This window comes from Vespula vulgaris, chromosome 2 (assembly GCF_905475345.1).
Source record: "Vespula vulgaris chromosome 2, iyVesVulg1.1, whole genome shotgun sequence".
NCBI lineage: Eukaryota > Metazoa > Arthropoda > Insecta > Hymenoptera > Vespidae > Vespula > Vespula vulgaris.
Window position 1 is genome coordinate 14,029,013 of NC_066587.1, and position 27,627 is coordinate 14,056,639.

At 41.5% G+C, this 27,627-nt stretch overlaps 1 protein-coding gene across 7 annotated transcripts in view; it reads right to left on the bottom strand.

Annotated features, from left to right (window-relative positions):
* LOC127062043 (zwei Ig domain protein zig-8-like) overlaps positions 1 to 27,627 on the bottom strand; it is a 53,321-nt gene that overhangs the window by 20,993 nt on the left and 4,701 nt on the right. For 2 of the 7 annotated variants that reach the window (XM_050989643.1, XM_050989640.1), the window contains exons 2-3: positions 21,203 to 21,935; positions 12,678 to 12,856 (exon numbers count right to left, since the gene is read on the bottom strand). In XM_050989643.1, coding sequence (XP_050845600.1) covers positions 12,678 to 12,856; positions 21,203 to 21,338 — 315 coding nt within the window. In that variant the 5' untranslated portion in view covers positions 21,339 to 21,935. Of the gene's footprint in view, positions 1 to 12,677; positions 12,857 to 21,202; positions 21,936 to 22,011; positions 22,667 to 26,551; positions 27,177 to 27,627 lie in introns of those variants that run through there. The other 5 variants (XR_007781050.1, XM_050989642.1, XM_050989644.1 and 2 more) reach the window with 5 other exon arrangements.

A 27,627-nucleotide genomic window follows, 5' to 3' on the forward strand; every position in this document is an offset into this window, starting at 1 on the left:
AAAATTCACGATGTCGGCTCGCACATTATCTTTCTTCTATAATTTTCTTCTTCCCCTTCTTCTTTAGTTTTCTATTTCTCTTTCTCTCTACCTACGTAGAAATGATCGATGAGTCGTTAAAGGGACGAATTTAAATCGCCTTTGGGGTTTTCGTTCTTCGCTTCCTCGATAATATTTCTCTCCTAGCTCCTGCAATTTCGAACTCGCTGCAGTGCCAGAAGCAAAAGCCAGCAGTACCGCTGGTACTCGCGTCGCGTGCAACCAACGATACCTCGTAATAATTCCGTTTCAACAACGAGGACAACGTTTTTCGTGCCTCGACGATATCACTAGTAATGTTTCTCAACGCGACGGTCATACCCCTAGCATTAACTTCAAACCTATGGTAGGACTAAGTCATACGAAAAAAAAAATAAATAAAAAGAAAATACTATAAAATGATTTGCATCAGTGGTAACAAACCAGCGTTTGTAATTTTTATTTCATACACGCTACCAGCGTCGCTTTAACTACTCCCTCATACGCATTTCTCCGTTTAAAATAAATCATACGTTTTCCACGTTTTCTATGACGGCGCTCCAAGTCATATTTGGAAAAGAGAGAGAGAGAAAGACACAGAGAGAATATTAAATAACAAAAAAAGTAAAGACATGATGTGCGATAAAAAAGGAAGACAAGAATATTGTACTTGTATTACCGGTTGCCAGAAACATGGTAATTTCGAAAAAGCCGATTAATTATTGTCATCAAACAACGTCTTAGGGAAGCAACCGCTTATGTACGTTCGTCTAAAATTGAAGCCGTGTAAACGGCATGTCGAACACGCGTGCGAGCGAGCGAGTAAGCGAGCTTCTTGTTTGGTACGTGAAATTTTGAAAGGGAACGTAAATTCTCGAGATCCCTCAGACACCGTCATCGTTCTCCCAGCGCAACACGACTAACGTCGAAAATGCGAGCCTGCAGGAAACAGCATAACAAATACTATTTGTCACGATTATCCTGCTATTTGCTTCGGCTTCGTAACAAACGAATGCTCCCACCTAAAGCGACGTTTATTTGTGCGAACGAGAATGCCAAATTATCGCGACGTACAGTACGTTTTGCCGCAAGTATCATTATCCCTATGATAACACAGTCAATTAGAGAAAAGAAAAGAACTGTGCCTCGATGACGTCTTGAAAATCTCTTCTCAGACGTAAAATTTTCTAGAAAAGAAAAGAAAAGAAGAGAAGAGAAGAGAAACAGAGAAGGAGAGCGCCGCGAATACGCAATACCGATGAAAAATCGTCGGGAGCGCAACGTCGAAATGATTCGCATAATAAAACGGGCCAAGTATTCTACTGGCAAATCCCGGCCAAGCATTTCCTCGCGCGGTTCAAAGACCGAGAAGTGCAAGTTGGGGGAGAGAGAGAGAGAGAGAGAGGAACAGAGAGAGAGACAGAGAACTCGGCAGGTTTTCTTAAGAAGGATAAAGGCACTTAGACCACTAGGAGTTATGAAACCGATCCAGATCCCATCTCTTGTATGCTAGCGTATTATAATTAAAGCGGATTATCTAATAATTTTCGAGAGAGATGAATGCCAGGATCATCCGATGAACGTAGAGCGTAAGAGCACTAGCTCGTTTTATCTCTTTCTCTTTCTCTCTCACACCCTTCTTCACGGTTCGTTATCAGACGGTCTCTCTACGAGAAGAGTTTATCCCGGATATTCTTCTTTAATTTCTTAATCCGTCCACCTGCTTTCGTTAAAACTCAATATCCCAAGCGTAGTCAAAGACGACGCAGACAGTGAACTCTCGCATTAAGATTTACGAATAGCATATAGCACGAAGCCACTGAGCGATACCGTCCGCTTTAATATGAGGTATTAAAGGGAACGATTTGTGCGATGAAGAGGAAGAGAACGACTATCGCTTCGAGACACGAATCGGAAAGCATTGCCGCGCACGCAACGGGATTGAAATCTATGATTTTACGAGAAAGAGAAAGACGCTTACGTATCCATTACAGGTATAATATATATATATTTATGTTTGCCCATATGTACTTTCCTAGACGTAATACGCATATAAATATACACGTATATCGAGCTTACGGCAATCGCTATGCCGGTGTATTTCGAGTGCGGCAGGAACTACGATTCTTCCTAAGAACCGAGAACGTTGCTTTGACGAAAAAGGCACGTGTTAAATTTCAAAGGGAAACTCATTTGGAAGTTCAATGCCGGGCAAACGAGCCTTGGGAAAAGTATTTTCATACTGAATATACCAAGCCGTAGAAGGGAAATGGTCTAGCGCTCACCGTTATACCAATCTAAACCATCGACGATGGGCTAACTAGCACCCTTTGAAACGAGAACCACGGCTCTTGCAGTAGGTATTTCAAAAGCACCTGCTCTCGACGGCTCGAAGAAAGGAGTACGAAAAGCTGATACCAAGACCAAGTGGAAAAGGTACGGTTCGACCGCTACCATCCTGATACAAACCACGGACAAAATCGATTTCCCTTAGTTCACTTAGGATCGAATCGGAAGCTTTTCCGGAATTTCCCGTGGCAAATATACCGCGTCGATCGAACGCCCAACTCTTTTAAACCGTTCCACGGTGAGTCCCCTTTAAAGGGACACTCCTAACTTCGTTAAAATAGATCCAACTAAACGAAAGGATTATCGACCGTCCGTTATCTCGAAATAATCTCGAAGATTTCACTGATATCAACATCTTACTCCGATGTTATAGACAACTAACGTACGTATCGTCCACTTGGCTTTCCTAATAAAATCGGTTATAACCATTACCTCCACTACCGCATTGAAATTCCTTTTGGCGACTCGGTCACGAATCCACGATTCCCCGCAAGCACACGAAATCCGGTGGTTTGGACGAGGCACAGAAAAAAACACCAAGTTGAGAAAATAGGAGAAGAAGGAGGTCAAAAGGAAGGAAAGAGAAATAGAAAGAGAGGGGAGGAACGCGAGAAGAAAGAAGAGCGAAGGAAAGCAGGCGAGATGGTTGAAAGGCGTGTCGGAGAAATTTATTTCACTTTCCCCGAGTCCCTCGTTTTTTATTCACCCTGGGAAATCCAGGATCATTTGAAATCAAGCCACGGCCCATCCACCCTCTCCCCCCTCCCCGCAACTCTTTCTCTCTCTCTTTTCTCCTTCGTATATCGCCAAGGAAGAAATCGCGGTAGTGGACAACTCCACCCTCGCAAGTCTCGCTTCCATTGCCTTCGCCCTCTCCCCTCTCTCTCTCTCTCTCTCTCTCTCGCTCTCGCTCTCCCTCCCTCTCTCGCTGTCGCTGTCGCTCTCTTTCGTTCTTTCTTCCCCACCACTCTCGGTGCCTCTATCCTTGTTCTATAGCAGGACGGTACACCGAGACGACTCCAATGGCGCTGATCGAGTTTTCATCCCCCAGGCTTCCTACTTCCGCCAAGAGAATCACCACCGCCAGCATTGCCGCCATCCTTCCAGTTAACCGACCACCCTCGTCCTGATTCCTATTCGAGCCACACCGGCTTCGTTTATAACTTCGTTCCTTTTCGAACGATCGCTACGTCCTACCCCTCTTCTTCCGACCGTGCCAAACCCGACCACTACCACCACCATCGACGGCACAACTTAGCTACTCTCCTTCCTCATACTTCTCTTACTCCTTCTATTCCTTAAGCTCTCGTATGCGAACTAATAAACTACCGCCTCTCAGTTTCATCCTCCTTACTCGTTTCGGGCCCTCGCTCGCTGTTTTCTTTCGACTGTGGCGCTCTCAAGGATCGCAAGAAACGATCGTTGGAAGGATTCTACCCTGCCGGCGACAAACGACATTCGCTTGGGACTCCTTGCGCATGCGACCGTCCTCGAGAGGATCGAGAAATTACCATAACGACATACATATATGGAAGAGAACCGTTAGAAAGCGCGTACCGGCGGATCCTTTTACTGCTTGGAATTGAGAATTTCGTGTGACCTTGAAAGGTCCAAGCTGATACCCCAGCATTGGCATTACCTCCACACCACCGCCATAGCGACGACTGATATACGCGACGAGGTTTATGGTGCGACTTTCGAATGGTAACCGGCAAGCCTATAAATCGTTCCAGCTTCCTTCTTCGTTTTAATGCCAACCCGTGCCTTTACTCTAGCAGGATTTTCGTGTTTTACTGCTCCGTTTTTCGAGAGCTCTTCGCCGCACGCTAACGCGATATTAAAAGCGCACTCACGCTTGGATTACTTCTCTTTTTTCCAACGGAATATATATATAGAGAGAGAGAAATCCCGAAAAATTACTTCGTTAATTGAAGTCAAAAGGTTCGCCAATAAAACGAAAAGAAAACGAAATACGCAATATGTGTATATACGTAGATATACATATGTATTAAATGGTTGTACTATAGCCGACTGCAATAGTATCGTTATAGCATTCTTTTTGTACGTTTGTTCGATACGTTTGACTTTTATCGTCAGGCTTTTATTTTTAACAGACAAGGGGGACACCAGCTCTGTAAAGCTTTTGTTGTAAAGCTCCCAAACAATCTCGGGAATGAAATGCTTGGCCGCCCAGTGATATCGATTCGCCGTCTGTCGCGTAAACTTTGGCACCGTTACAAAACAGTTTACATAAATGCCGAAAGGTTGCAATAATTTCGAATGGCGAAAACTTTCGGTCGTACGTGACCGGATGCGAAGGCATCGCGCCAACTGACAATTACAAATTCCTTCGAACTACCGGATTACGGATCACGAAAGCTCTCAAAAGCGTGTTTCGTTAGAACAGAAAGTGGGGATCGAAAATCAATAAGACACTCTCTCTCTCTCTCTCTCTTTCTTTCTTTACTTCTCTCTTCTTTTTTCTTCTCTTCTCTTCTCTTCGCTTCCCTTCTCCTCTCGTCTCTCAAACCCATTCCGATATTTCCGTCGATCGACCAGATTACAGGAGGCGAAGCATTATCGCGATTGAAAAGATCACGATCGACGAGCGATATTCTTACGAATCTCTTTTCCTCCTCTCTTTATTTGCACCCCTATCGTCGTAAAATATGACCGCGCTATGAAACCGCAGCTTTCTCATTTCCTTCCAACTTCTTTTTCATACTTTTTCCACTATACTGTAGAAACATTCGTAGTGAGATCTACTCTTCGTCGGAAATACGACTCGAATTGTTCGTAAAGCTTTTCTTCGAGACATCGGACCAAATCGCATTCATCGGATCGCAAGATACATCGCGTACAACAACGTGTTTACTTATATTTCTATCGATATCGTATAACATCAAGTAACTCGGTCAGCGTTTCGAGTTCGTTTACCGTAATCCAATCGAACATATCCAAATCGTGATTGGGAAACGTATCTTTCATCTTCAAAGCCGAACGCAAATTTCGCACGGTTTTTCAAATGCTCGAACGTCTGTAAAAAGAAAAAAAAAAAAAGCAATCCGATAGAATCGGTCGGTACCGATAACAACGTTTTCAAGAAAAATTCCGCTTGGAAAGCCTTCAAACGAATCGATATCCAAAGCCTTCTTTCCGACGTCCTGATTATCCGAGTAAACTCCGTTATCTCGATCCTCGCGACGACTTCACCTGCCCTCGGGAGACGAACCAAAATCGTTCGACTGGAAAGCCGGGTACGGCAGACTGCCAATTTCTTCATCAACCGAGCCACTGTTGCTCCGAATTGCCGCGATCTCCGACATCGGCCGACATTAATTCTCCTCCTTTACGTTCTACGCCAGATCGATCGTTGGAAACAGACCGAGAGATTCTCATGATCTATCGCGAGGAATAAAAGCGAAAGGAAGACGAAGCGAAACGAAGATATCACCTTATCTTGACGTTTTCTCGAAGCGATTTCGAAGAAACTTCCTTGTCAGTCGAGAGAGACGCAAAAAGAAGCCAACGAGGAGTAGAAGAAGAAGAAGAAGAAGAAGAAGAAGAAGAAGAGGAAGATGGCGCGTCTCCGACGTGCTCCCAAGGACGAGCATCGTGTCTCGAACTTCCGTTTCGGAACTTTCCAGATTACGATAGTAGGAGTTTCCTATGCTCCCTGTTTATTAGCTGCGAAATTCGAGGGTGAACGCTCGGGCCAACTCCATTCCCAACCCTTCCTACCCATCCACTATCCTCTATAACCTATTTCAACCAAGAACCATTTCCCACGACGCAACTCAGACGATATTATCCTCGACTCTAGGAGGCGTTCGACGAATACCAAAGTCGTGTTCGCGGAACTATATTCGAAAGATTAGAAGCGAACCGATGCGAATAGACGACGGACTACGCGCTGCCAGGCATGCTACAGTCTGCTTTTCGTTTCACCTTCCTTCACCAGCGTGTGCCTTCATCCCTTCTGCCACGAAACTGGCACACAATCGCATGCAGATGAACGCGGTCATGGAACTCCTATCCTCCGAGTTGTACTTTCCATCCACGAACTCTACTCGCATTGTCATGATGATGGGCACGAGAGCGGAACAGGCTCGCAGTGCAAGCGCAAACGTATGTACATACACATAGCTAGCTATACGTATAGCTATACAAACATATCAAAGCATTCTTCAACTATGTTGCGTGGGACTGCGTTCCCTCTTTCTGTTTCTTTTTCCCATTACATCGAGATTACTGTTTCGAATATTTGAGTCTTCCGACATGAACGTCCCGAACGAAAAATAAATATCAAAAGTGGTGAGAAAAATCGTACGCGAGAAAGGAATCCCCCTCTTTCTTCTCGTTCGAATTGTAAAAGAGATAACAGCTATATCTTTCTCAACATCCAACGTAGATAGGAGCCACGTAACCCCAAAGGAATCCATCTCGGATTTCATTCGTTTTATGCGCACCGTCGAAACCATAAAAGTTTACTTCGAAGTACCTTTTTATTGAGCGAAAATGGTGAGTTACACTCCGACCGCGTGTACGTCAGACTGCTAGATTTAGCCGTACATCGAAGAATGTCGCTAAAAATCTTTTATTTTTAAAATACCATCGGGAATTGTCACACTTCTTTCCTACCTAACTCGTGCAAGCACGAACGTGTTTTATAACTTTCATTACCGGAGATATATACTTTGCGTATTAAATTCTATCGAAATAACACAAACTAACTATTATTTATTATTATATTCTTTCACATTCGGATAAACGATCAAAGACTTTCAGGCGGATTTGACTTCGTTCGACGTCGTAGTTTTTTAGCTGAACGTTCATTTATGCACTTGGATCACAGCAATCGGAAGATACATACGTAAGTACATACATATATATATCTACATAGGAAGCAATAATCTTTTGTAGGGTGGACTAACGATAGGTAATCAGCGTAACGTCCAGGATGTTGTTAGGTGAAATACAGAGACGAGTCGGACCGACCGTATATTCTCGTCTCCCCCAACATCGACGCCTTTGAACGCGCCCTTTTTGCTCGAAAGCACAACCCCGTGGGTGGCTTATCGTCGAAAGATAGACGAACGTCATACAGTCGGATTATCCGGATTTCAACGGTTCGAGATTGATCCTTCGTGGCCATTCGAGAAACGACGGCTCGGCAATTTCACGAATTTGCGGGAGCTCTCCCGTCGGGCTCGCTCGGCGCAAACACGTCTCTTCAAAACATAGAAATTTCTTCGATCGACCGAAGCGAGACGTGTAAGAATTTCCAGAGACCGATTTCTAAAAGAGGACGCTTTCGAAGAACGATCCGAACTTATCTCATTGCACTCCTCGATTCTTCCATATTTATCGAAAGAAACACGTCACAATCGGGTTAGTCTCGCGTTATCTCAGCCTTCCCAATCCTTTCGTTTCTTATCCAGCATCCAAAAATCGTCAGGTTCCAAAGGAGTCTTACTCTTCGTTGGATCATGGGCACACGTTCCGGAATAAGGGGAACTCGTCCGACGAAAATAAACTGACGTTAAAACGAGAGAACTAAGTAAGAATATTAATAAAAATATATTTCGATCGAGATATCGTTGGAAACAATCAAACCAGATATACCTCTATCGAAATATCTACGTATATAGAGTGAATCACGCGACCTGTTACGAGTTGATATCTCATTAATAGGCTCAGATATTAGTTGCATGTGAAACTTAAATTATACTTGTTTAATCCAATTTCCAGATCGCTTTAATTTACTCGTTTGTAATAATTTGTTACTACAATATCGTGATATATAACAGATTACTCTATATGCATTGATGATTTATCAAAAAGATATCGAAAAGGTAAGTTCCAAAGATATCAGAGAAAATGAATCACGAGCGAATCACGAGAGAGAGAGAGAGAGAGAGAGAGAGAGAGAGAGAGAAGTGTCCATCCCAATGCTCTTATCTTCCTCTCAATTACCAAGAGCCGTACGATATCGTGTGGCTATGCTGTTTGAAATGGATATATACGATATAACTTCGCCCTTTCGACAATCTCACCGGACATGGCGTAGAGAAGAAGAACTTGGTATAGAGAGGAGTGAGAATGAGAAGAACAAGGAAGCTGAACCAAAAGGAAAAGGATAGAGATCTGCGAATGTACGCGTCCGGAACGTATATTCCAATAGAACAATGCGAAACGATGCAACGGAGAAGTAAAATTGGTTTTCTCCGTTCGACGAAAGGGGATCTGCTCTCGTGATTCAATTTCTTCGCTCGAATAACGCGTGCGATCATGGTCATATGAGAAATAACACGAAATGATTGTTATAAGAAAAGGTTTGATGTGAAAGAAGAAAAATATAGAGTCGGTCTATATCGATATCCTTTCAATCTCCTCTCTTTATCGAAACCTTCGCGTTTTGCGTTGCGTTTGTACTACGATCGATAGTAACCCGAATTTCACCGTTGGTGGCTGCAGCTCCTATCCCTGCTACGGTTACTGTTGCTAGCGTTGCAACTGAATTGCGAATATCGTTGTACGTACAGCGATATATTGTTCCGATGGTGCAACGAGCAATGGAAGTTCTACCGTTTAATCGATCCCTTTGGATGGGCCAAGTCGTGCGTCGCGTTTAAAAAAGCTTCTCCTTTCTGGTATGCATCGATAGAAAACACGCTTCGATCCTATCTCAAAAGCCATATACAAAGTGATACTTTACGCCCACGCAACAGGTACCGCGTTATACCGCGGTATTACCTACGTGTTCAAAGGAAGCACGAGCGCGTTAAGTATGCGATGATGGTATACGACGATGGTTCGCCACACCCTCGAAGCTCTCATTTCTTCTTTTTTCTCCCTTTTACAAAGGACCTTTCCATTCATGAAAGGATTTCGTTATTGCTTTACTTTGACCTCGGTATCGAATGTATCGAAACAAGTTTCTACATTTATCATTCGTTGTCATCATTAAACTACCTCGATCATAGCTCAAACTTATCCTGTTCCTTTTTCTCAAATCACAAGTACAATAAATCAACAGCCGCAGAAATTACGAGTTATATTTAATTGTACAACAGAATTGACAGAAAACTTATTACTTTCCAGAATCGACTTATCCGACCGTAACAATACCTTCAACAAATTGCTACGTACACGTTCGTGGTTACATGTTCCAAACTTGTTCCAAACGAGTTAGTCCATCCTCTACGAACAGATCGAATTTAGTCATAGAATACCGAAAGTGCTTCTTCGATAATGCTGTTAACGAAGCTCTACTACTCTGTGAGCCGTATCGAGGATAATTGCTACTGCCGATCGTATCGACTATACTTTTAAGTTCTTATAAAAATTTCTTAGAGATTCGTCTCGTTAAATCTGATATATATATATGTGTGTGTATATATATATATATATATATGAGGATGGAATCTTCGTCGTTAAACAGTTCGTGGAAACTCGTGACTTTATCCGTATAATAATAATTTAAAGTTTTCAACGTACAAGTTAAAAAGAAGAAGATTATCTTCCGTTTGCAAATTTAAGAGACGTTTGATGCTGAACGTCAAGATCGAAAATCCTAGAAATTCGTGCCGGTAACGAGGGAAAGATCGAGAGAAGCTCTCGCAGATATAAGCATCATCTCGGCTCGCAAACAACTCGAGTTCACTCGTTGCCTCTGTTAATTTTCCAAGTCGCGTTCTAATAAAAGCAATCGAGAAGTTCATAGCGCGAGAAAAATAATCTCGTAAAATCCCGATGGAAGACGAAGAGTCGTAGAAGAACCGACTATTGGTAGTCGAACAATCCTCATAGTTTCTTTAAAGCTACAGAATGAAGTTAAATTTCGTAGTTAAAGAGTAGAAGAGATCGACGACTGATCGAGTCCGTCGCTCCACGTTAAAAACGAGAGAACTAAAGCTCGCTATGTATAAAACTTTCTTAAATATGCCGTACTATCACATTGAAAGTTATTAAGATCATATTTAAAAATGAAAAATCAAGAGTAAAAATGCTCTCTCTTTTTCTCTCTCTCTCTCTCTCTCTTTCTCTCTTTCTCATATTTAAATACATTATACGATTGTTTCAATGAGTTATATTCTGTAGTAAATATTTAATACGTTATATACATTGGAAATACCAAGTAGATAAGAACTCTAAAGAATTTTAATCTCGGCAAGAAAAGAAGAGAACCATTCGAAGGATCGCCAATGGGGCCTCGGTAGTCTGAATTTAAAGATAGTTCATCGCGATTACCCTCTTCAATTCTGCGCCAAGGGAAATACCATAAAAAACACTATCAAATCTCTAATCAAGAAGTTTCGAGGAGCACGAAGTTCCGAGAGGAAAAGAGAGTAAGGATCGAGAGAACGGGTAAGAACGAGACGGCAAGTTTAGCTTCGACGAAGAAGAGAAGCAAATCGAGAGGGAAACAACGAAAGAGATAGAGAGAGAGAGAGAAATAGAGAGAGAGGGAGAGAGAGAGAATGTTACAGAGAAAAGCACCTGAGTAGTCTGTAAGCCCGATTTAGCACGAAAACATGTTACTCCTTTTATTACACAATACCGCGTCTACATTTTCTTTAATAAAATATTTAAACTCGCGAATCTTAATGAGTAATCTGATTCTTTATTACAAATGTCTATTATTATTTCTAAAGAACAAAAGTCCAAGGATAAACCGATCGTATTAATTCAAAAATCGACGTCATTCGACGAATCGAATGTTTTCAACGATAAATTATTTTTCTTGAGAGTCTCCTCGGAGTAGATAATTAGATTTATTAAGTCGGTCCTGTTTACACGAAGCCTTGGGCGCGTGATTTATTGAAGAGGACCCTTCACTGAGAAAACGTCGTTGGAAGAGGACGGAGAAGGCGCTTGTTACGAAGATTATGAGGTGAATTCTGTCTCTCCCTGTATTTCATTCGCCCGTTACTGCTGCCACCGCCGATCCCACCGACCACCCTCATCCTCCACTCTAACTCTTCTCGTCCTTCCTCCCTACGTCACTCCGTTTAATCAACTTCAATAAGCCTACTCCTATAAGTAGACTAATCTCACGTTGAAGGGAAGCTAACGTTCTCTCGAACATTATGCCGAAATTTCTGCAGAGAGATCGGAGATTAGGAAAACGATCGAACATTCATTATATTTTCGTTGATTTTCGTGTATCGACTGCAAAACAAGAACTTTAATAATCCCGAGATATTATTAATTGTTCGTCGTTCTTGCATAACTCGAACCTTCAACGAGAAAATTAATGCTCGCTTATCAAATGCAGCCCGCACGATTAAAACAGGTTAAACGTCCGATCGGGATAAAAGAGAAAAGAAAAAATGGGACGGGTTAGCCGAGTTATAGAAAAAGTGCATTCTCCTTTGTCCGAGGTAAAATCGCTTGATTCAAAGCGTGGCAAGTGAATAAGGGTTAATAGTGTGGGAAACACGGTAGGAAATGGAAGCGAGTCCGTTTAAGCGACGAGCGCACCAAAGTTATCTGACGAGCTAAACCTAAAATCTCCCTCATAAAAGTGGTAAGGAACCCCTGTTTGGGAAACAATGGTGCTGCTACTGGAATCTCCGGATGGTTCGTAAAAGTTCAGTCGAGCCGCGGTGCAGAGAGAAAGATAGAGAAAGAGAGAGAGAGAGACAGACAGACAGACAGACAGAAAGAGAGAAAGAAAGAGGTAAAGGGACAGGATAAGAGAGAGAAAGAGATAGTACGAAAAAGAGAAAAAGAAAAGTAGATGAGTAGAGAAAGAGAGAGAGAAATAGAAGAAAAGACGAACGAAGAGATTGGACAGAGAAAACGAGCGGATTCGGTTTTAACCTCCGTGAAAGCCATCCAATAAATATCACCGCTCGTTATTAGCGTTTTAATTCAGCCAACTGACGGTAACTTAATCCGCGTAGCTGCCGAGTAGTTCAGAGAACGTTGGGGTACGGACGATTGTGGAGAAAAGTCTAAGCCAGAGCACCATCGAGAGACCAACCGGCTGAAGCAGAGAGCACAAATTAAAAACTTCGAGAACGCTGCTCTATCCGGCGCGTTAGTATGCACGAAGTCGGCCTTTTAGTATGCATAAATGCGTAGAATAAATCATGCAAGAGCTACGAAATTATTTGACAACTTAGGGAATCCCTCAGCAATACATTCTTTATTATTTTCAATACGCACGAATGATTTTTTTTTTAATGACCTCCCGATACATATTTGAAGACAGCTACATTTCGTGTAGTCGAAAACATCACATAATAAATATTTCTTTTAAGTAGTAATCGTTTTAATGAACAAATGATGAACAAACTTACCACTTTGTCGGCCAATTTTCGCACTCGACATGGTAGATACACCGTTTGCCCAACGAATGCCGTAACATTCGGAGCAGTCGGCTCGAAAATGGGCAAATCCGTGCCGACGGAATCGTTAGTGGCATCGTTGACGTTCCGACGAGAATTTCCTTTGGACACTTCACGTATATGAGCAGGTTCTGAAACAAAATGGTTCCTCGGTTCTACATTCCAACGTCTTAATATCATAGAAACGAAGGTTAAAAGGTGCGCACCGGTCGTTAGTTTCGAACGGAAACGCAAAGAGAATTTCCGGGGAATTCGAAAGCTTCCTCCCATCATATACGCGTTACATAATCTCTAAGAGTTTCTAGAACGCAGTCATCGAACTCCGGTCTCATTCAAATGGCTGTCGGTCTATTCGGATCGCTCTCTCGTTAGTATACCTTCGAGCGGTCTCTCCATCATCATCGATCATCATCAGCGTGAGCGACGATACCATTGGTGTTTGACAGGGATTGATTCGAAAGGAAAGTTAGTAATAAAACCTGAGAGACTGTGACTTCGCTAATATACTTGAGAAAGTGACGCACCAGCCTATATTCATTTTTTTCTCTGCTTACATTTTCAGAGTAGCTACAAACGAGTTTTGCATCGATGAAGCGTAAAATCGAAAACAGAAGGGCAGGAGAGAGAGAGAGAGAGAGAAAGAGAGTGAGAAAGAGGTTTTATCGCCGGACGATATTTCTACGCATATTAACACTTTCGCACTCGATCGATTAGCGATTAAAAATAACGAGGAAAAAACGATACAGAAAAAAAAGCGAGAAAGAGAGAAAAAGAGAAAGAGAGAGAGAAAGAGAGACTGGAAATCTCGCGAACGCGTGTAACATTTGGTAATATCCGACAAATACAAGCAGGTAAATCCTCATACGTCAAGTGAGAATGCACGTTCGCTGAATTGTCAAACGAACCTGCGCAGAACGATATACTGACATCGTAATTTACTGGATCGACCATTTCGCATAAACAACATCCTTCATCCAACGCGTAGTCGCACGCCCATCCGACTATTCCTCTTCCCCCACGACGTGAATTCGCGCGAACGTTCTCGCAAACATGCATACGGAGAGAAATGCAGACAGAGAAAGAGAGATAGAGAGATAGAGATAGAATGAGAGTGAGAGAGAAAGAGAGAGAGAGAGAGAGAGAAATCCTGCCGACTCTTCGCAGAGTCTCCTGGCGCACAGATAACGCCCGTATACGCATCCACTAATCGCGTTATACAAATGACTAAAATTCACCCTTGAGCCTGGCGTTACCACGAACCTGAATTCCATGAAAGTTCTTGCAACGCTCCCGATAACGTTAGATTAATCGACAGAAAGCTACCGCTATCGTGAATGGAAATGAAATATATTTCGCGCGTATGTAATATAATTCATCTAACAAATCGCCTTTCCTTTACGTACAAACACATACGTATATTACATACAGGTGTATACGTTTTGTGGGTTACGTGCTTTAAATCTTAACTTTGTTACGTCGTCTTTCCGACATACTTTACTAAAAATTCTTTTTATTCCAAAGAAGTAAACAAAAAAACCAAAACAAAAGAAATATCTCAAGTTCCTCGGTATCTTTTGAAAAGGAAGGAAGAAAACAAAAAGAAGAGGAAGCACGAAGGAAAAAAGATAAAGAAAAGGATAATATCGTTTTTACCTCTCGTACTAAAAAAAAAAAAATAAGAAGAAGAAGAGGAAGAAGAAGAAGAAGAAGAAGAAGAAGAAGAAGAAGACGACGAAGGGAAAAGGAAAGAAAAAAAGAGAAAGTATTATCTCGGCATTTCTCTTTCCGTCGACATATTTCTCTGGCGCCTCATCCTCTCTTCCTCTCTCTTCCTCTCTCTCACTCTCTCTCTCTCTCTATCTATCTCTCTTTCAGTGGCGTCCTTTTAGAGCACGATGCACGCGCTACGCGAGAAAGCGCCATACTGCTGGATGACGAATGGCATCTAAATCCATGGTTCCTACGTATGGGACGAAGGAGGAGCAAGAATAAATTTCGGTTCGGGTAACGAGTAACGACGCGTGTCCAAGTTTCGTTTGCGCGTGCACACGCACATACCTATACGATCGCTATGTTCAAAGAGAATTAAAGAAGAACGAATTAGGTGACTTCGAGTACGTATCTTGCACGAACGTAAAAGTCAAATAAAAATCTTTATGAGTTATTCGAACTAACCCGCATTCGAGGAAACCGCGAAACCACCCTTTCGAAGTGTAGTACGCACGTTCCGCCAATATTTTCCCCGAGTCCGCCGAGATTCGACAGCCTTAAACCACCGCCGCGTAATTTCTCCCCATTTCCTGACGCACGAAACAATACGAACGAAAGTTTACGGCTCCGCTGGACCACCGAGAGTATCATACATTTTCGACGTCCCGCTCGTAAACTGTGGTCGCGCGCTACCAGTCGCCAGGCCGCCGCGACGCGATACACTGTGAGACGAACCGTCGACTAGCTTGTTCGATCTTTAAATTTAATCATTTAACGTGAGAATCATTATTGCGATAAATTTTCAAATTAGAATGGAGCGATAAAAAGCAATATTTTTAACCGACACGTGATAATGTTACGAGTATCTTTTCTCAATTATGCGTACATATGTATTCGCAAGAATCTTTGTCCTTAACGTATAGATTTATTTTAACAGTTGATCGATTATATAAATTTCTGGACTATTAAAAACAACGGAAATTCGTCATGTTTAATAACGTCACGGAAGGTTCGCACAAATTGACTCGCTCGCACAAATACCAGAAACTCGTGAGACCTTCCTAGAAGTCAAGAAGACGGAGGAAGTCGGATGGAATTTCCAAGAAGACGGTCGCGAAATACTCTTCACGCTCGACAAATGGCAGCATTCTCGACTCATAGTGCGTGTTCGACACGTGTGCGTTCCTCTTGTCTACACGTATGTGAATTTTTTTCTTCGTCTATCTCTATCTCTCACATTAATTGCCTATATTCTAAATTGGAATATATTCTATCGGAAATTATAATTTGATAGATTTTAATAAGCCTCGGTTAACTGAACTAAGCAAACTAGAGTACTTTACTTAGAATTATTTTCCAGCCGTCTATAACACACCTGTCGTAGTAAAAATGCTCATATAAAAATGGTCAAACTTTGTAGAAAAATATTTTTAATCCACCTGAAAGGTGCTCTTATATTTTGTAAGAAAGAAGGAACGAAAAAAAAACAAAAAAAATAAAAAAGAACGAAAAGGAACTATTTCCTCCATGAATCTGCCGCAAAAAGCAGGTGTCTCACGTAGAGTTTGTCGGTAAGAAGGGACGGAAGACGATGGTGAGACGATGCTAGGTTAAAAGGCGACGCGGAACGCTCTTAAAGGCTCGATCGTACTAGAGGAAAGGATGGAAAAAGGAGAAAAGGTAGGGCGAAATAGGGGATGGCGCTAATAAAACTGGACTAAAGCCGGTCTCTCCAACTTTTGAGAAATGGCGAATAAAGGAAGAAATGCGAGAAACAAAAGCGGAAACGGGAGTTGCAAAACGGAAACGGAGAAGAGAAAGATGAGATGTAGAGGGAAGAAGTTTCTCTTCTCGACCCGAAGGAATTCCTCCTTCTTCTTCTCTTTCTTTTACCATCTCTCTCCTTCTCTGTTTCTTTCTCTCTTTCTCTCTCTCTCTTTCTCTCTCCTCACTTCTTTCGGCCCCGTAAAAATCTACGGTGCAGCATTGACTCGCGTCCGTGCATACACCCTCCTTATCGTGCATGTGTGTTTGTATACGAACGCTCTTGCAGTGTACGTATATGTACATACGTGTAAAACGGAATCCACGACCAAGAAGAGAAGAACGATCCACACATGGTTACCGAGAAGTTATGAGAACGTTTGTTCCACCGTAGGAAAAAAGAAAAAGGAAAAGGAAAGGAAAGGAAGTGCTATAAAGAGAGGAAACTAAATGCGAAAATGGTGCAAGAAAAGGAAGAAAAACTGAAATATCGTTCCTTCTTGATACGCTCTGAGAATTCGACTCGATATCAGCTATTTCCGATTTTATAAGGTTCACCTCGACGAGATGTAAAGTATATATCTATATATTCTTTTCGATGTTGCATGACTGGCAAACAAGTACCAAAGATCAAACGCGTATAGATGGAATCTGACAGAGTAAACTTTATGCACACATATATGCACAAGATTTGCTGGGATCAAGCACTTATATATATATATATATATATATATATATATATATATATATATTATATAGAATGGACAAAGAAATAAGATATCACCATGAACCAAACGATCCCACTAGACCGAGAAATTTTCTCTTCTACGTTCTCACGCTTTATTGAAAATGCCGAGTATAGCAGCATCGAAGTTCGTAATTTGCGATTCTAGCGGAAGTGCGTTGGATCGAGTCGAAAGTTCAATCTCATCTCTGTCGGCATTTCGACCGATATTTTGTTCTGAGCTCTTATACCTTGCCACGAAATAGATTTTTCCGATTGAACTTTTATATCGATCAAAAATAGCGCCATACCGAAGTCGTACTTAGATCGAGTATTACAGATTTAATTATCACGCGATAAAACTTATGAATAGTCCTCGTAGATAGAGGAACGAGTAAAAAAGATAGATAAATTGAAAAGAAACGCCAAGATTCTTGCTCGTCTTTGCTTTTTAAATTTCAATTACGTTTTTTAATCGTTAACACAATTGTTAGTTGAGTAATAGATTCGGTAGAAAATAAAAATAAAATATCCCGCTAGTTTAGTCGTTGCTGAACGCAGTTTGTCGAGATAAAAGGCCGAGATGATTTTCGACATACATACATGTCCCATTGTTGAAACTTCAATAGGAATTCACTTAACAAAAATCGAAAAGTTTACCGATCGTAAAGCGTCACTACTTTTTAAAAACCATATCAAAGCTTTCAATCTCCAAAATGCAGTGTGAAAATACCCGTTGAATTTTGAATATCCATTGTGACGTCACTTGAGCTGAACGATTCTCCCTCTACGTCCTATCTCCTCTCTATCTACCACCACTTTAGTATCAACGAAAAATGTATTACAACGTACGATTACGAATATAGCTATATATGTACGCGAGCATGCTGCAGTGTTCTTTTTCCTTCGTCGAATTTTACTAAATTCAAAGTTACATTTATTGAAACAGTTATTGCACTGAAATTACTTCCCATGATTGACGACGATTATCGTTACTGAAATTTATTTCGAATTAATCATAAGTAAATCGATCGGTTTAAAGTAACGATTTCTACATTGGAAATTATTTTTATCATTATATACAGTAACTTTATTATTTACGAAAATAATGTTAAATCTATCGGTAGTAAAAAAAGAACGATTACAAGTTTCATTAAATTCGTAGAACTTATTATCGAACGCGTAAAAACTATATACTATCTCTCACATCGTTTAAAGTATCTTATTAAAAAAGAGGACGGAGAGGATTTTATTGCATCGAGAGAATGAGAGAGAGAGAGAGAGAGAGAGAGAGACATATCTGGAAAAACAGATACACGACGGCTGTGTCATCGTGTGTCGAGAGAAAAAAGTAGTCATTTATCAACAAAGCTCTTAACGTGAGAAAATGTTCTAAATGTCCTTAACGAAAGGGAGCTAAACACTCTTGTGTACGTCACAAATATCATTAAAGCAAAGAGTTATTATTAAAGCATACGCATTAACAACGAAGTAAACTCTAAGGAAAATTTGGAATTCCGATGATTACTTCTGAATTAGTGGGGAATTCATATACATATCTTAAATTTACACAAATTCGCGAAATCAAAGTCGTCTACCACGACAGCACGAAATTCTATCGAGTCGTTGACGACGTCAGAAGTTTAGCGAATGCATTGTAACTATCGTCTGTACTTCGTCCGAACTATGTATGTACACAAACGTTAGATATATAATAGGTGTGCGTGCATATGCGTAAATAAATTTATGTACGCGGCGAAGTTCTGATTCACCATGAAACGTTTCTTGTCGAGCAAGTAGGAAAGCAAGCAACATCTAGATGTGTTTGTGGAATTTGCCATTACTTAATAGTTCGAAAATTGTTAGATGCCAAATTCCAAAACAAAAAGCGAACATCTGCTTCGAGTTAATGTAACGTATAAAATAAATCGTAAAAGTTCCAACGAATCATTTTTGAAACGATTTCTTTTTTCGTATCGTTAAATAAAAAATCGAGATTTTACCAATTCAAATCTAATATCAAAAGGTGACGTACAAAACAGTAGGGGAAGAGCTGTTCGCGAACGCTCGAGAAAGGTAGTGAATCATTCTATGAGTATAAATTAGCTTACCCTAGCAACTCCGGTTAATTAATTACGCTAAATTGTCCTAAGAGTAAATAACTGCTGGCACCTAGGGCAGTCTTCTCTTCTCTCTCTCTCTCTCTCTCTTCTTCTCTTCATCGTTCCTCTTCTCGCCAGAGACCGCGTGATGCGTTTCCGGAAGACAAGCTACGTTCCCGTTTTGTTTTCGGTCGGACCATTTAGGATTCGAGCATTGTCTCTTGGCAAGGAATTATAATGGTGACGACAACGACGACGTTAAAGTATCCTAAAATGACTTTGAAGTATTTTCTTCTGATTCGCATGTATATATCTGCTCTAATAAAAATATCCAGAAAAACTTTGCGAGTACGATCATTGGTATAATTAATTAACAATAAGAAGCACTTTCTTTTCACACGCAACTGATCATACTAAAGGAAGCTTTACATAAAAGAATATAAAATAAAAGAGCTCTCGGACTTAGGCTCAAACCATACGTTCGATCTGCGCACGCTAATAAATCTTAAGACTTCGTCCAAACACGCTCCGTTTAACACACTGCTTTTGTCCGGACGAATAAGTCTACAAGCAGGGCCGAAGTTTCAAATACACCACCATATACACAGCGCGTCTGTTCTTCGTACTTTATCTCGTAGGCCGTCTCTGAATGCAAAACGTGCTTTGCATCGGGTCTCTTTCGACCACTTAGATACGATTATTCGTTTGAAAGGAATGCCCGCGAGTTCGTGCCAAGTAGAATTATAGTCGTTTATATTTCCCTCTTAATCCGCGAATCGCGATCGCACAGATAACTAGTCTGCTTTTAAATGAATCTAATGATAACGTTTCAATAAAGAAACAAAAAGGGGAATATCGGAGTGTTACGAAAGCGTTCTCAATCTTTAATAAATGCTGACCTCATACAAGACCACCTCAGCCACGCGCAAATGCGACCGAATCGTAAACATTTACACCGCTAAAACCAGATGTTTAGTTCGCAGACTAGTACAACTGCTGCTCTCGGTTCAAGAAACCAATTAAAACACAATCGTATTTTCGGAAGTACGTAAAATGATATTCAACCGGAAATAATAATCGAATGATATTCTGTCATATATTTGCAGTATCCATTACACTACAATGCTAATTTAAATATAGAAATTATACCATTTCGAAATCATTCATTATTACATTCGTAAGAAGGAATCACGTGCGTCATAGAAAGGGAGAACGCTAAATAAAAAGTTGTATTGCGGTGTCAGATAATTTTTTCGTCGACACAGATTTAGCTGGAACATTCGTACATTTCAATACATTCGAGAATACCGAAACTACACGGAATATGTAAGGACGCATATGTGAACTTTATGGCACCACGTGCGTACCATAAAGAGCGAGCGTTCCTCGAAAAAACACAGCAACAAAGAGAGCCGTGTAGGTGTCGCGGTCACTGATATTTAGCTTTATATACCTACACGTGGTCCGTTTCGAAAATAAATACATTCAGAAATAAAACGGTGTATCGATCGGTCCTCATTCTTCACATTCGGCCCACATTCTTCAAGGTTTTTCCTCTCATCGATATATTCTACATTCGCTGTTCCTTGAAATCTTAACGTTCTTAATAAGAAACGTGTGAGTAAGAAAATATCGTTTACGCATAATATCTTAAAAATAGAAAAAAAAAAAAAAGTAACATCGATGTTGTGGTTTTTAACGAAACAGGCTCTACAAGGACGAAAGTCGTGACACAGGACGAAGATTCGTAAGAGGAACGACGTGTGTACGCGTCATAGCTAATGCAATATAGAAGTCGAGAAACGAAAGAGAAGTCCACGCGCTCTCTACGGACGTGCATTTAATTTCTCTTTACAAATCCAGACAATTACACGGTAATTGTTAATAACACTCGCAATTTGCGTTACGGGCCAGTGCGCTGCTTTTAAACTCTCGTTCATACGTTTAATTTATCTCTATTTTGTATATCTGAGACGGGAACACGTATTTCTACGTACAAGTAGGACGTACGCGTGAATACACATCGTTCTATTAGGAATATTTTCGACGATTCATAGACGTTTGGTCGGCAACTCTGAACGTACGTATTGAAGAGTAAACGAAAACTACAGAAAAGAAGAAAAAGAGAAGGAAAAAGGGAAAAAGGAAAAAGGAAAAAGGAAAATTCGCGTACTAACCTGAAAGAATGGTGCCGGGCAGCAACGCACAGAAGCTCAAGTACGTAAGCAACACTCGCCAACACTCCTGACGTGCCTTTTGGCAGAAGTCCAGCTTTTTCTCACTCGGTAGGCCACTGATTCTTGGCCCCTTCATCTTGCACGGTGCCGCATACTTTTCGTTCCAGCCTTGTACATACACGCACGCACGTTTACGCACACGACTCGTTTAAAAGGAACTTCGATAATGTCCCACGGTAATACCCTCTACCTCTTCTTTTTCTTCTCCTCTTCTACCCTCGCACGAGAAACGCGAAATTGTGTAATAACGTCGGAGCACGTGCGTCGAGGACGTTGCAGTCGTAAATGTAATTTCGCCTTTCCTTTCCCTCGTTCTTTCGATTCATCGCAAAATTTGTTAACATTTTTAACTTTATGCGTATTTCAAAAGCGTCGTCAGTGAATCTCCTTTGATATGTATCTTCGTGAACGGTCGCGGAACGTCTGAGCGGAACAGTCCTTGTAAAACAACAAAGCTACTACAAAGGTCGGTACAACCTTGCCTTGTAAACAATCCTGGGTGTTCTCTCAATGTTTTCAATCGTGCAAAAACACACTACAGCACACGAATTAGATACAATAATATTGTCACTGTGAATATCCCCATTGTTTTCCTCTCGACGAAGATACTCCAATCTATTTTCGATTTTCGCTCCATTCTCCAAAATAATCCAGTCGACTGCGTTACGGTTCACTGTAAATACGTAATTTCGGACGATCGTTCTATTAGTCGTTTTAATCGAAAAATCTAATCGCAATTCACTAATTACCTACTAATTTCTCAGCGCTCGAAGGAATTTCGAAAAGCTATCGATCCTCCTATTCGCTTCGCCAATATAACGATGTGTCGAGTGAAGAGCCATGGAAAATTATTATTTGCTTTCTTTTTCTCTCTCTCTCTCTCTCTCTCTCTCTCTCTCTCTCTCTCTCTCTCTCTCTCTCTATCTATCTATCTATCTATCTATCCTGGTATATATTTCTTCGAGAGCACAACGTTAAATTGAACGTGTAGAATGTTCGTCGTGATACGATAGAATCCATTTCGCGCGCGATTGCCGTCGTAAAGGATGGTCTTTTCACTGACACACCGCGCCTCCTTCGCTTACCTACATTCAGTGGATAAAAGAAATACCTAACACGCTACGCGTTGAATTATCGATCGTCGAAATCGATTCGAAGCTATTGAAGAAAGACGATTTTTAAAGAAAAACGAATCATACGAATATCGAACCTCGAAAGAGTTCTTCAAATTTTTGCCGCCCTTTCAAAGAGAAGTTCTTCGAAATATCGTTAAAGCAAAGAGAAAAAGAATCTCGAGGATTAACTCCAATTAGCGTGGTTCGAAAAAAAAAACCTAGCGAAGGAAACTCTCTTTCTCTCTCTCTTTAGATCTCTTTCGAAGATCTCGCGTTCGAGGTATAAAAGTCTCGGGCTACAAATTAAAGCCCTTAAACGCGTAACTCTCCGTTATAAAGTGGTACCGTTTAACGATGCTTCCCTTTCGTCTTCTTCCTCAGACCTGAGCTTTTCGAAGAGACACGAATTTGTGTTTGTAAAAAGCGACATTTGCTTGATTTTTTGACGCGTCACGTAAAGGGTCGAGTCGGTGGAAACGAAGGAGAAGAAGAAGAGAGAAAGAGACATCAACCGGAAACAATGACGACGCTGATGCAAGACGAGACTCGCAAATTATCCCCGAAAGGTATTATTAATTAATCCCCTTGTTAAGCTGCGACGCGAGAGAAACACGGTGAGGGGTTGCTTCGTGTGCCACTGGAGTACCATTTTCAAGGGTTCCGTTAAGGGTATAAGAGCAGAGGGTTGAAACGTGCGTGCCTACGTCTAACAGTGTGAAAGTCGTTCCAAGTAGATACATAAATCTCTAGAAGCCGTTGGTATGCGTGAACGTCGGTTATCTTGTCTCGGAATAAGGAGATGTTTCGAAGCGAATTAAAATCCTAACGCACAGGTGCACGCTCTTGAGTTAACGCGTCAGTTATTTGCAAGATCGTAAGGGGGAAATAAGGATCGAAACAATCAGGAAAATTAATCTATATCTTTTTGACGGACGCCACTTGAATCAAAGAAATATTTTGATATTAACGTTGTCCGAACGATAACATTATACGAGCGTCTTTGGACAAACATAGTATCGCGTTTCTGTGCCAGGGACCGTCACGAACTGTCAAATTTCTTGTAGTTCCTCGCTCGCAAGCTATTTATAACGAAAGTGTACGAACGGAGCTGCGACGAGTGCACACGATGCAAATCTTAACTATGTCTTTCTCTCTCTCTCTCTCTCTCCCCCTCTTTCTCTTTCCCTTTCTCTCTTAGGTCCTCTAGTCACTTCCCACACTCTCTTCACTTTTTTTCGCTCAACGCAGTAGCACCGGTACTGACAAAAACAGAAGCACCCGCAACGAAACCAGCAAAGCCCTTCTGTCCTAGGATATACATAATCACCAAAGTTAATTAAGGTTTTGGAGATGAAAGAGAGCGAAGAATAGAAATGAAAATGGTGCGATGAGAAGCTTAAGAATGTACTGGCACGAGAACAAGGAGAATAACTCGAGGTAGAACGGTCTTGAAAATGCGTACGTTCACAGTCTCTAAGATATCTAGAAAGGTGTCGTCAGTTTGCTCTATGGATTTCGTCGAGCCCTTAACCCGTGAACCAATTTTCAAGAGAACACCGCTATCTCTCCGTCCTTTTTCCATTTCTCGATTCTAGTTCATTTCGCGAATGTACGACGTTTCTTTCTTTTCGATTCTATTTCCTTCTTTCTTCTCGAAATGCACCTGCGACCAGGCAAGAAGAAAATGATTACGTTTAATCGAGCATAATCTTCCTCGTCGTTTCAATATTTTTTCACTCAGATTCCACGCTTGACAAATTTCTTAAATATTCTTACTTCGTCGACGAACAAACGAAAAAAAACTAAAATGAAAAATGTTAAAGAACTATAGATCTTTGTTTTTTAAGCGTCGATCGCAAATACAATGTGCAAAATGGTGAACAAGAGTGGGGGAGTTAAAGCGTCGATCAATTTAAACGTGACATCGTTGGTGAAAGGGAAAAGTTCCGTGACGACCGTTTGCAATTTCGAAAACAGCACAAAGCCATAAAGCTTGCTATGTCGTTTATGCAATTTATTGTTGCTTTCTACTTCAGAAATGCGAAAGCGCTCGGCCAATGGACTACGGCTTACGTTCCTTCTCTCCATTTCTCCCTCCCTCCCCCCTCTCTCTCTCTTCTCTCTCTCTCTCTCTCTCTCTCTCTCTCTCTGTAGGTATGCACCTTGCTACTTATTACGTCATAACTTGCAGTCTCGACGTGAAATTGATTTATCGCCTAGTAGATTTTCTTTTGGTGCGCGCGCACAACATTCAACGATATAAAATTGCGAATGCACGCGAAGAGAAACAGTAAGTACGATGGATGACACGATATCGCGATGCAAGCACGACTCACTTCATTCTCTGTTACGACAACATAAGGTACTCCGTTCTCTTCCTACGACATTTTCTTCCCGTATATTGTACAACATAGTGTCTCGAAACAAATGCGAACATTTGAGGTTTAAAACTAATCTACTAAGTATCTTAACAGGTTCGTATATTTAAATATTTGTAAAAAAAGGAACTAGTGAAGAAGAGAAATGAGCAAAACAATTTTTTTCTACAAGCAAGATCGTCTAGAATTTCCTTAATAATTTTTTCCCCATAATTTTGGTAAGATAAAGTTCCAGAGAACAACGAAACTTTTCCGAGAAAACAAGTTTCGGAGAGACTCGAAATAGAGGAAAAATATAATTGAGGAAGAAGAAAGAGGAGAAACAGAAAGGGAAAAAAACTATTTGTATATCGATGGAACACCATTTACACATTGAGTACACGTAATTTGGGTGTACGAATTTCGCTGTTCTCTTTTCCAACACCAACCCATACTTCTCGTCCTAGTCCGATCTTTTGCATAACCGTTTTCCAGCGAACGCGCTTCGACACAAACGTATTTGTTCAAAGGACGACTGTTGCATCGTGCCACCCATTTTCCACCTCGTTGCCACTCTCTTCCAACCACTCCCTATACCCCGTCGTCCTGCTGTTCGTTCTTCCGGTTTCCACTCTCTCCATCCTTCTCTCTTTCTCTCCACTATTCCCTGAGAGCCTCTCTAGAGTACCCCTGCGATTGGTTTTTCGTGTTTCCCAATTCCTCCCCCATCCTCGAAATCCTAATTTCTCGTTTTTTATTCTCCGTCTCTTCTTCCCTTTCTATCGCCCTCTCTTTCTATCTCAAGCATTCGATACAACTGGCCTATATCGGTCGGCACTAGGCCACTCTTTCTCCCTCCCACCCACTTTCTCGTCATCCGACGAGAAACGAAATGGCCCTTTCGCGCGATAACAGAGAAAATCCCAACGTTGCTCTTACCCTCGGCCGAGCCCTGATTTTCAATTTCGCTCGCGTGGGACACCGAAATTTGGCACGTTTTCGACGATCCCGTGGCAGATGAGCAAAATTTCGATTCCACCTCAAAAGTATTTTTTAAATCACGGCACGTACATAAACTCCGGTGTTATTTAATGGAACTACGAGTGGTTTATTATTCCATTAATCAACGGCGAAATGATCATTCTCTTTTAAATCTTCAATACGATGAAAGATAATTATACACTTAATAACAACGTCGAGACAATCTTTTAAACGTCTAACGAAAGAGAATGAATAAATAAACGATCGAAGAGAAACAACTCTGTGGAAAAACACGCGTGAGGTTGCCCGGAGCAACGCAACGCGCGCAGAGCTAATAAATTCGCAAAGCTCGTCTACAAATTCGTCCACGCGAGCCTCTCTAACAATAACCCTCGGCAAAACGGCGATGTCGTCGACGGTGACACTGTTGAGGAAGCTCAACGTGCTAACGTGTAACGACTTAATCGTTGTATGCAGGCGAGTTGCATATTCGCTCGTCTCGATCGATCTCTCGACGTTCACCTCCAACTTTTTTATCATCGATTTCATGAAATAAAATTCGTCGAAAGTATGCGATATAAAACGCAACGGCGAGAGATGTCGAACGAAATTGAAATCGGTCGGTAACCACTAATCGATCGCACATGTCGTTCCGAAAGCTTTTTCGAAAGATCAATACGATTGTCTTTCTTTTCCATCGTTCGTCCGTTCCTTACTCATTTCTTTCTCTCTATTTTTAGACGCGACACGTCTTACGTAGAGCTCGGCATTCCTTCGATCGCAACTCAAATTAAGATATCCCTCAAGCGCTGAACAACTTTCTCTTACTTAATTACCTTCGCTCGTAATTCACAGAAGACTCACGTGCTCTTATCACTTATCCGTGAAAATCACTGATCCCTTGATAGAGAAGACACTCTCAGAAGTTTCGAAACGGCGAAGAAATATATCGGAAACCAACGGTAGAAGGACGTCGTACTAAGATCCGCCGGTCGACCCCTCTCATTCGTGATGGATCTACGCGTCTCTAACAATAAACTAAGACAAAACAACGAAGACGAAGAGTCAGGAGGATGTCGTTTCGTCGTCTGTGGCGAAGACCGCGAAGAACAAGAAGAAGATGAGGAGATGGAGGAAGAGGAGGAAAAAGAGGTGGTACTAAGGAGGAAGGAGAAACAAGAGAAGGAGGAGAAAGAGGAATTAGAGGACACGAAAAAGAAGACGTGGGTTCGAGCGCGTAGGGGCCGCACGCGTTACAAAACAGTCTAACGGACTCTAACGCACTATGCGTGCAAAAGGAGGCACGCTATTAGTACGGCGAGCTGCTACGCTCTCTCTCCCTCTCTCCCTCCCAATGTAACCCACTCGAGACATTCGCCGGTACGTGCACGTGCACACACGCTCGTAGTGCACACCAGCTTATAGTACGGTGTCACCTTATCGTGCGTTTTTTGTACTATCCTGCACGCGCGTGGGAGCCGAAAGGATCGACTCGCGTTGCAAGGGGAGCTTTGTGGACGGAAACCGTGTGGTGTATGCCCCCGGCCAATAACACACGCTTGTTATTTTCATTGGAGATGGGCCAAATATGAATGAAAGACGTTCCTAAAGAAAATCGTACTCGTTTCACTTTCTTAGTCGAACACGCTGCGAAAGCCAATTTACGTTTAGTCTATGCCTTTTCCTCTTTTTCAGCTTGAGCCAGGATATTTGTATAAATTCGAAGATGATTGTACGATATCGAAATGATTACGTATGGGAATAGCTTATTCTCTGTAATCTTGTTGTGGACGAATAAAGACAGCGAGATCGGGAGATCTCACTTTCGTGGAAAAGAAGAAAAACAAAACTCTACGAATGCGTACACATTATGTATCTCAAACACAATAGGAGTTTCGAATCTCGCGGCAAC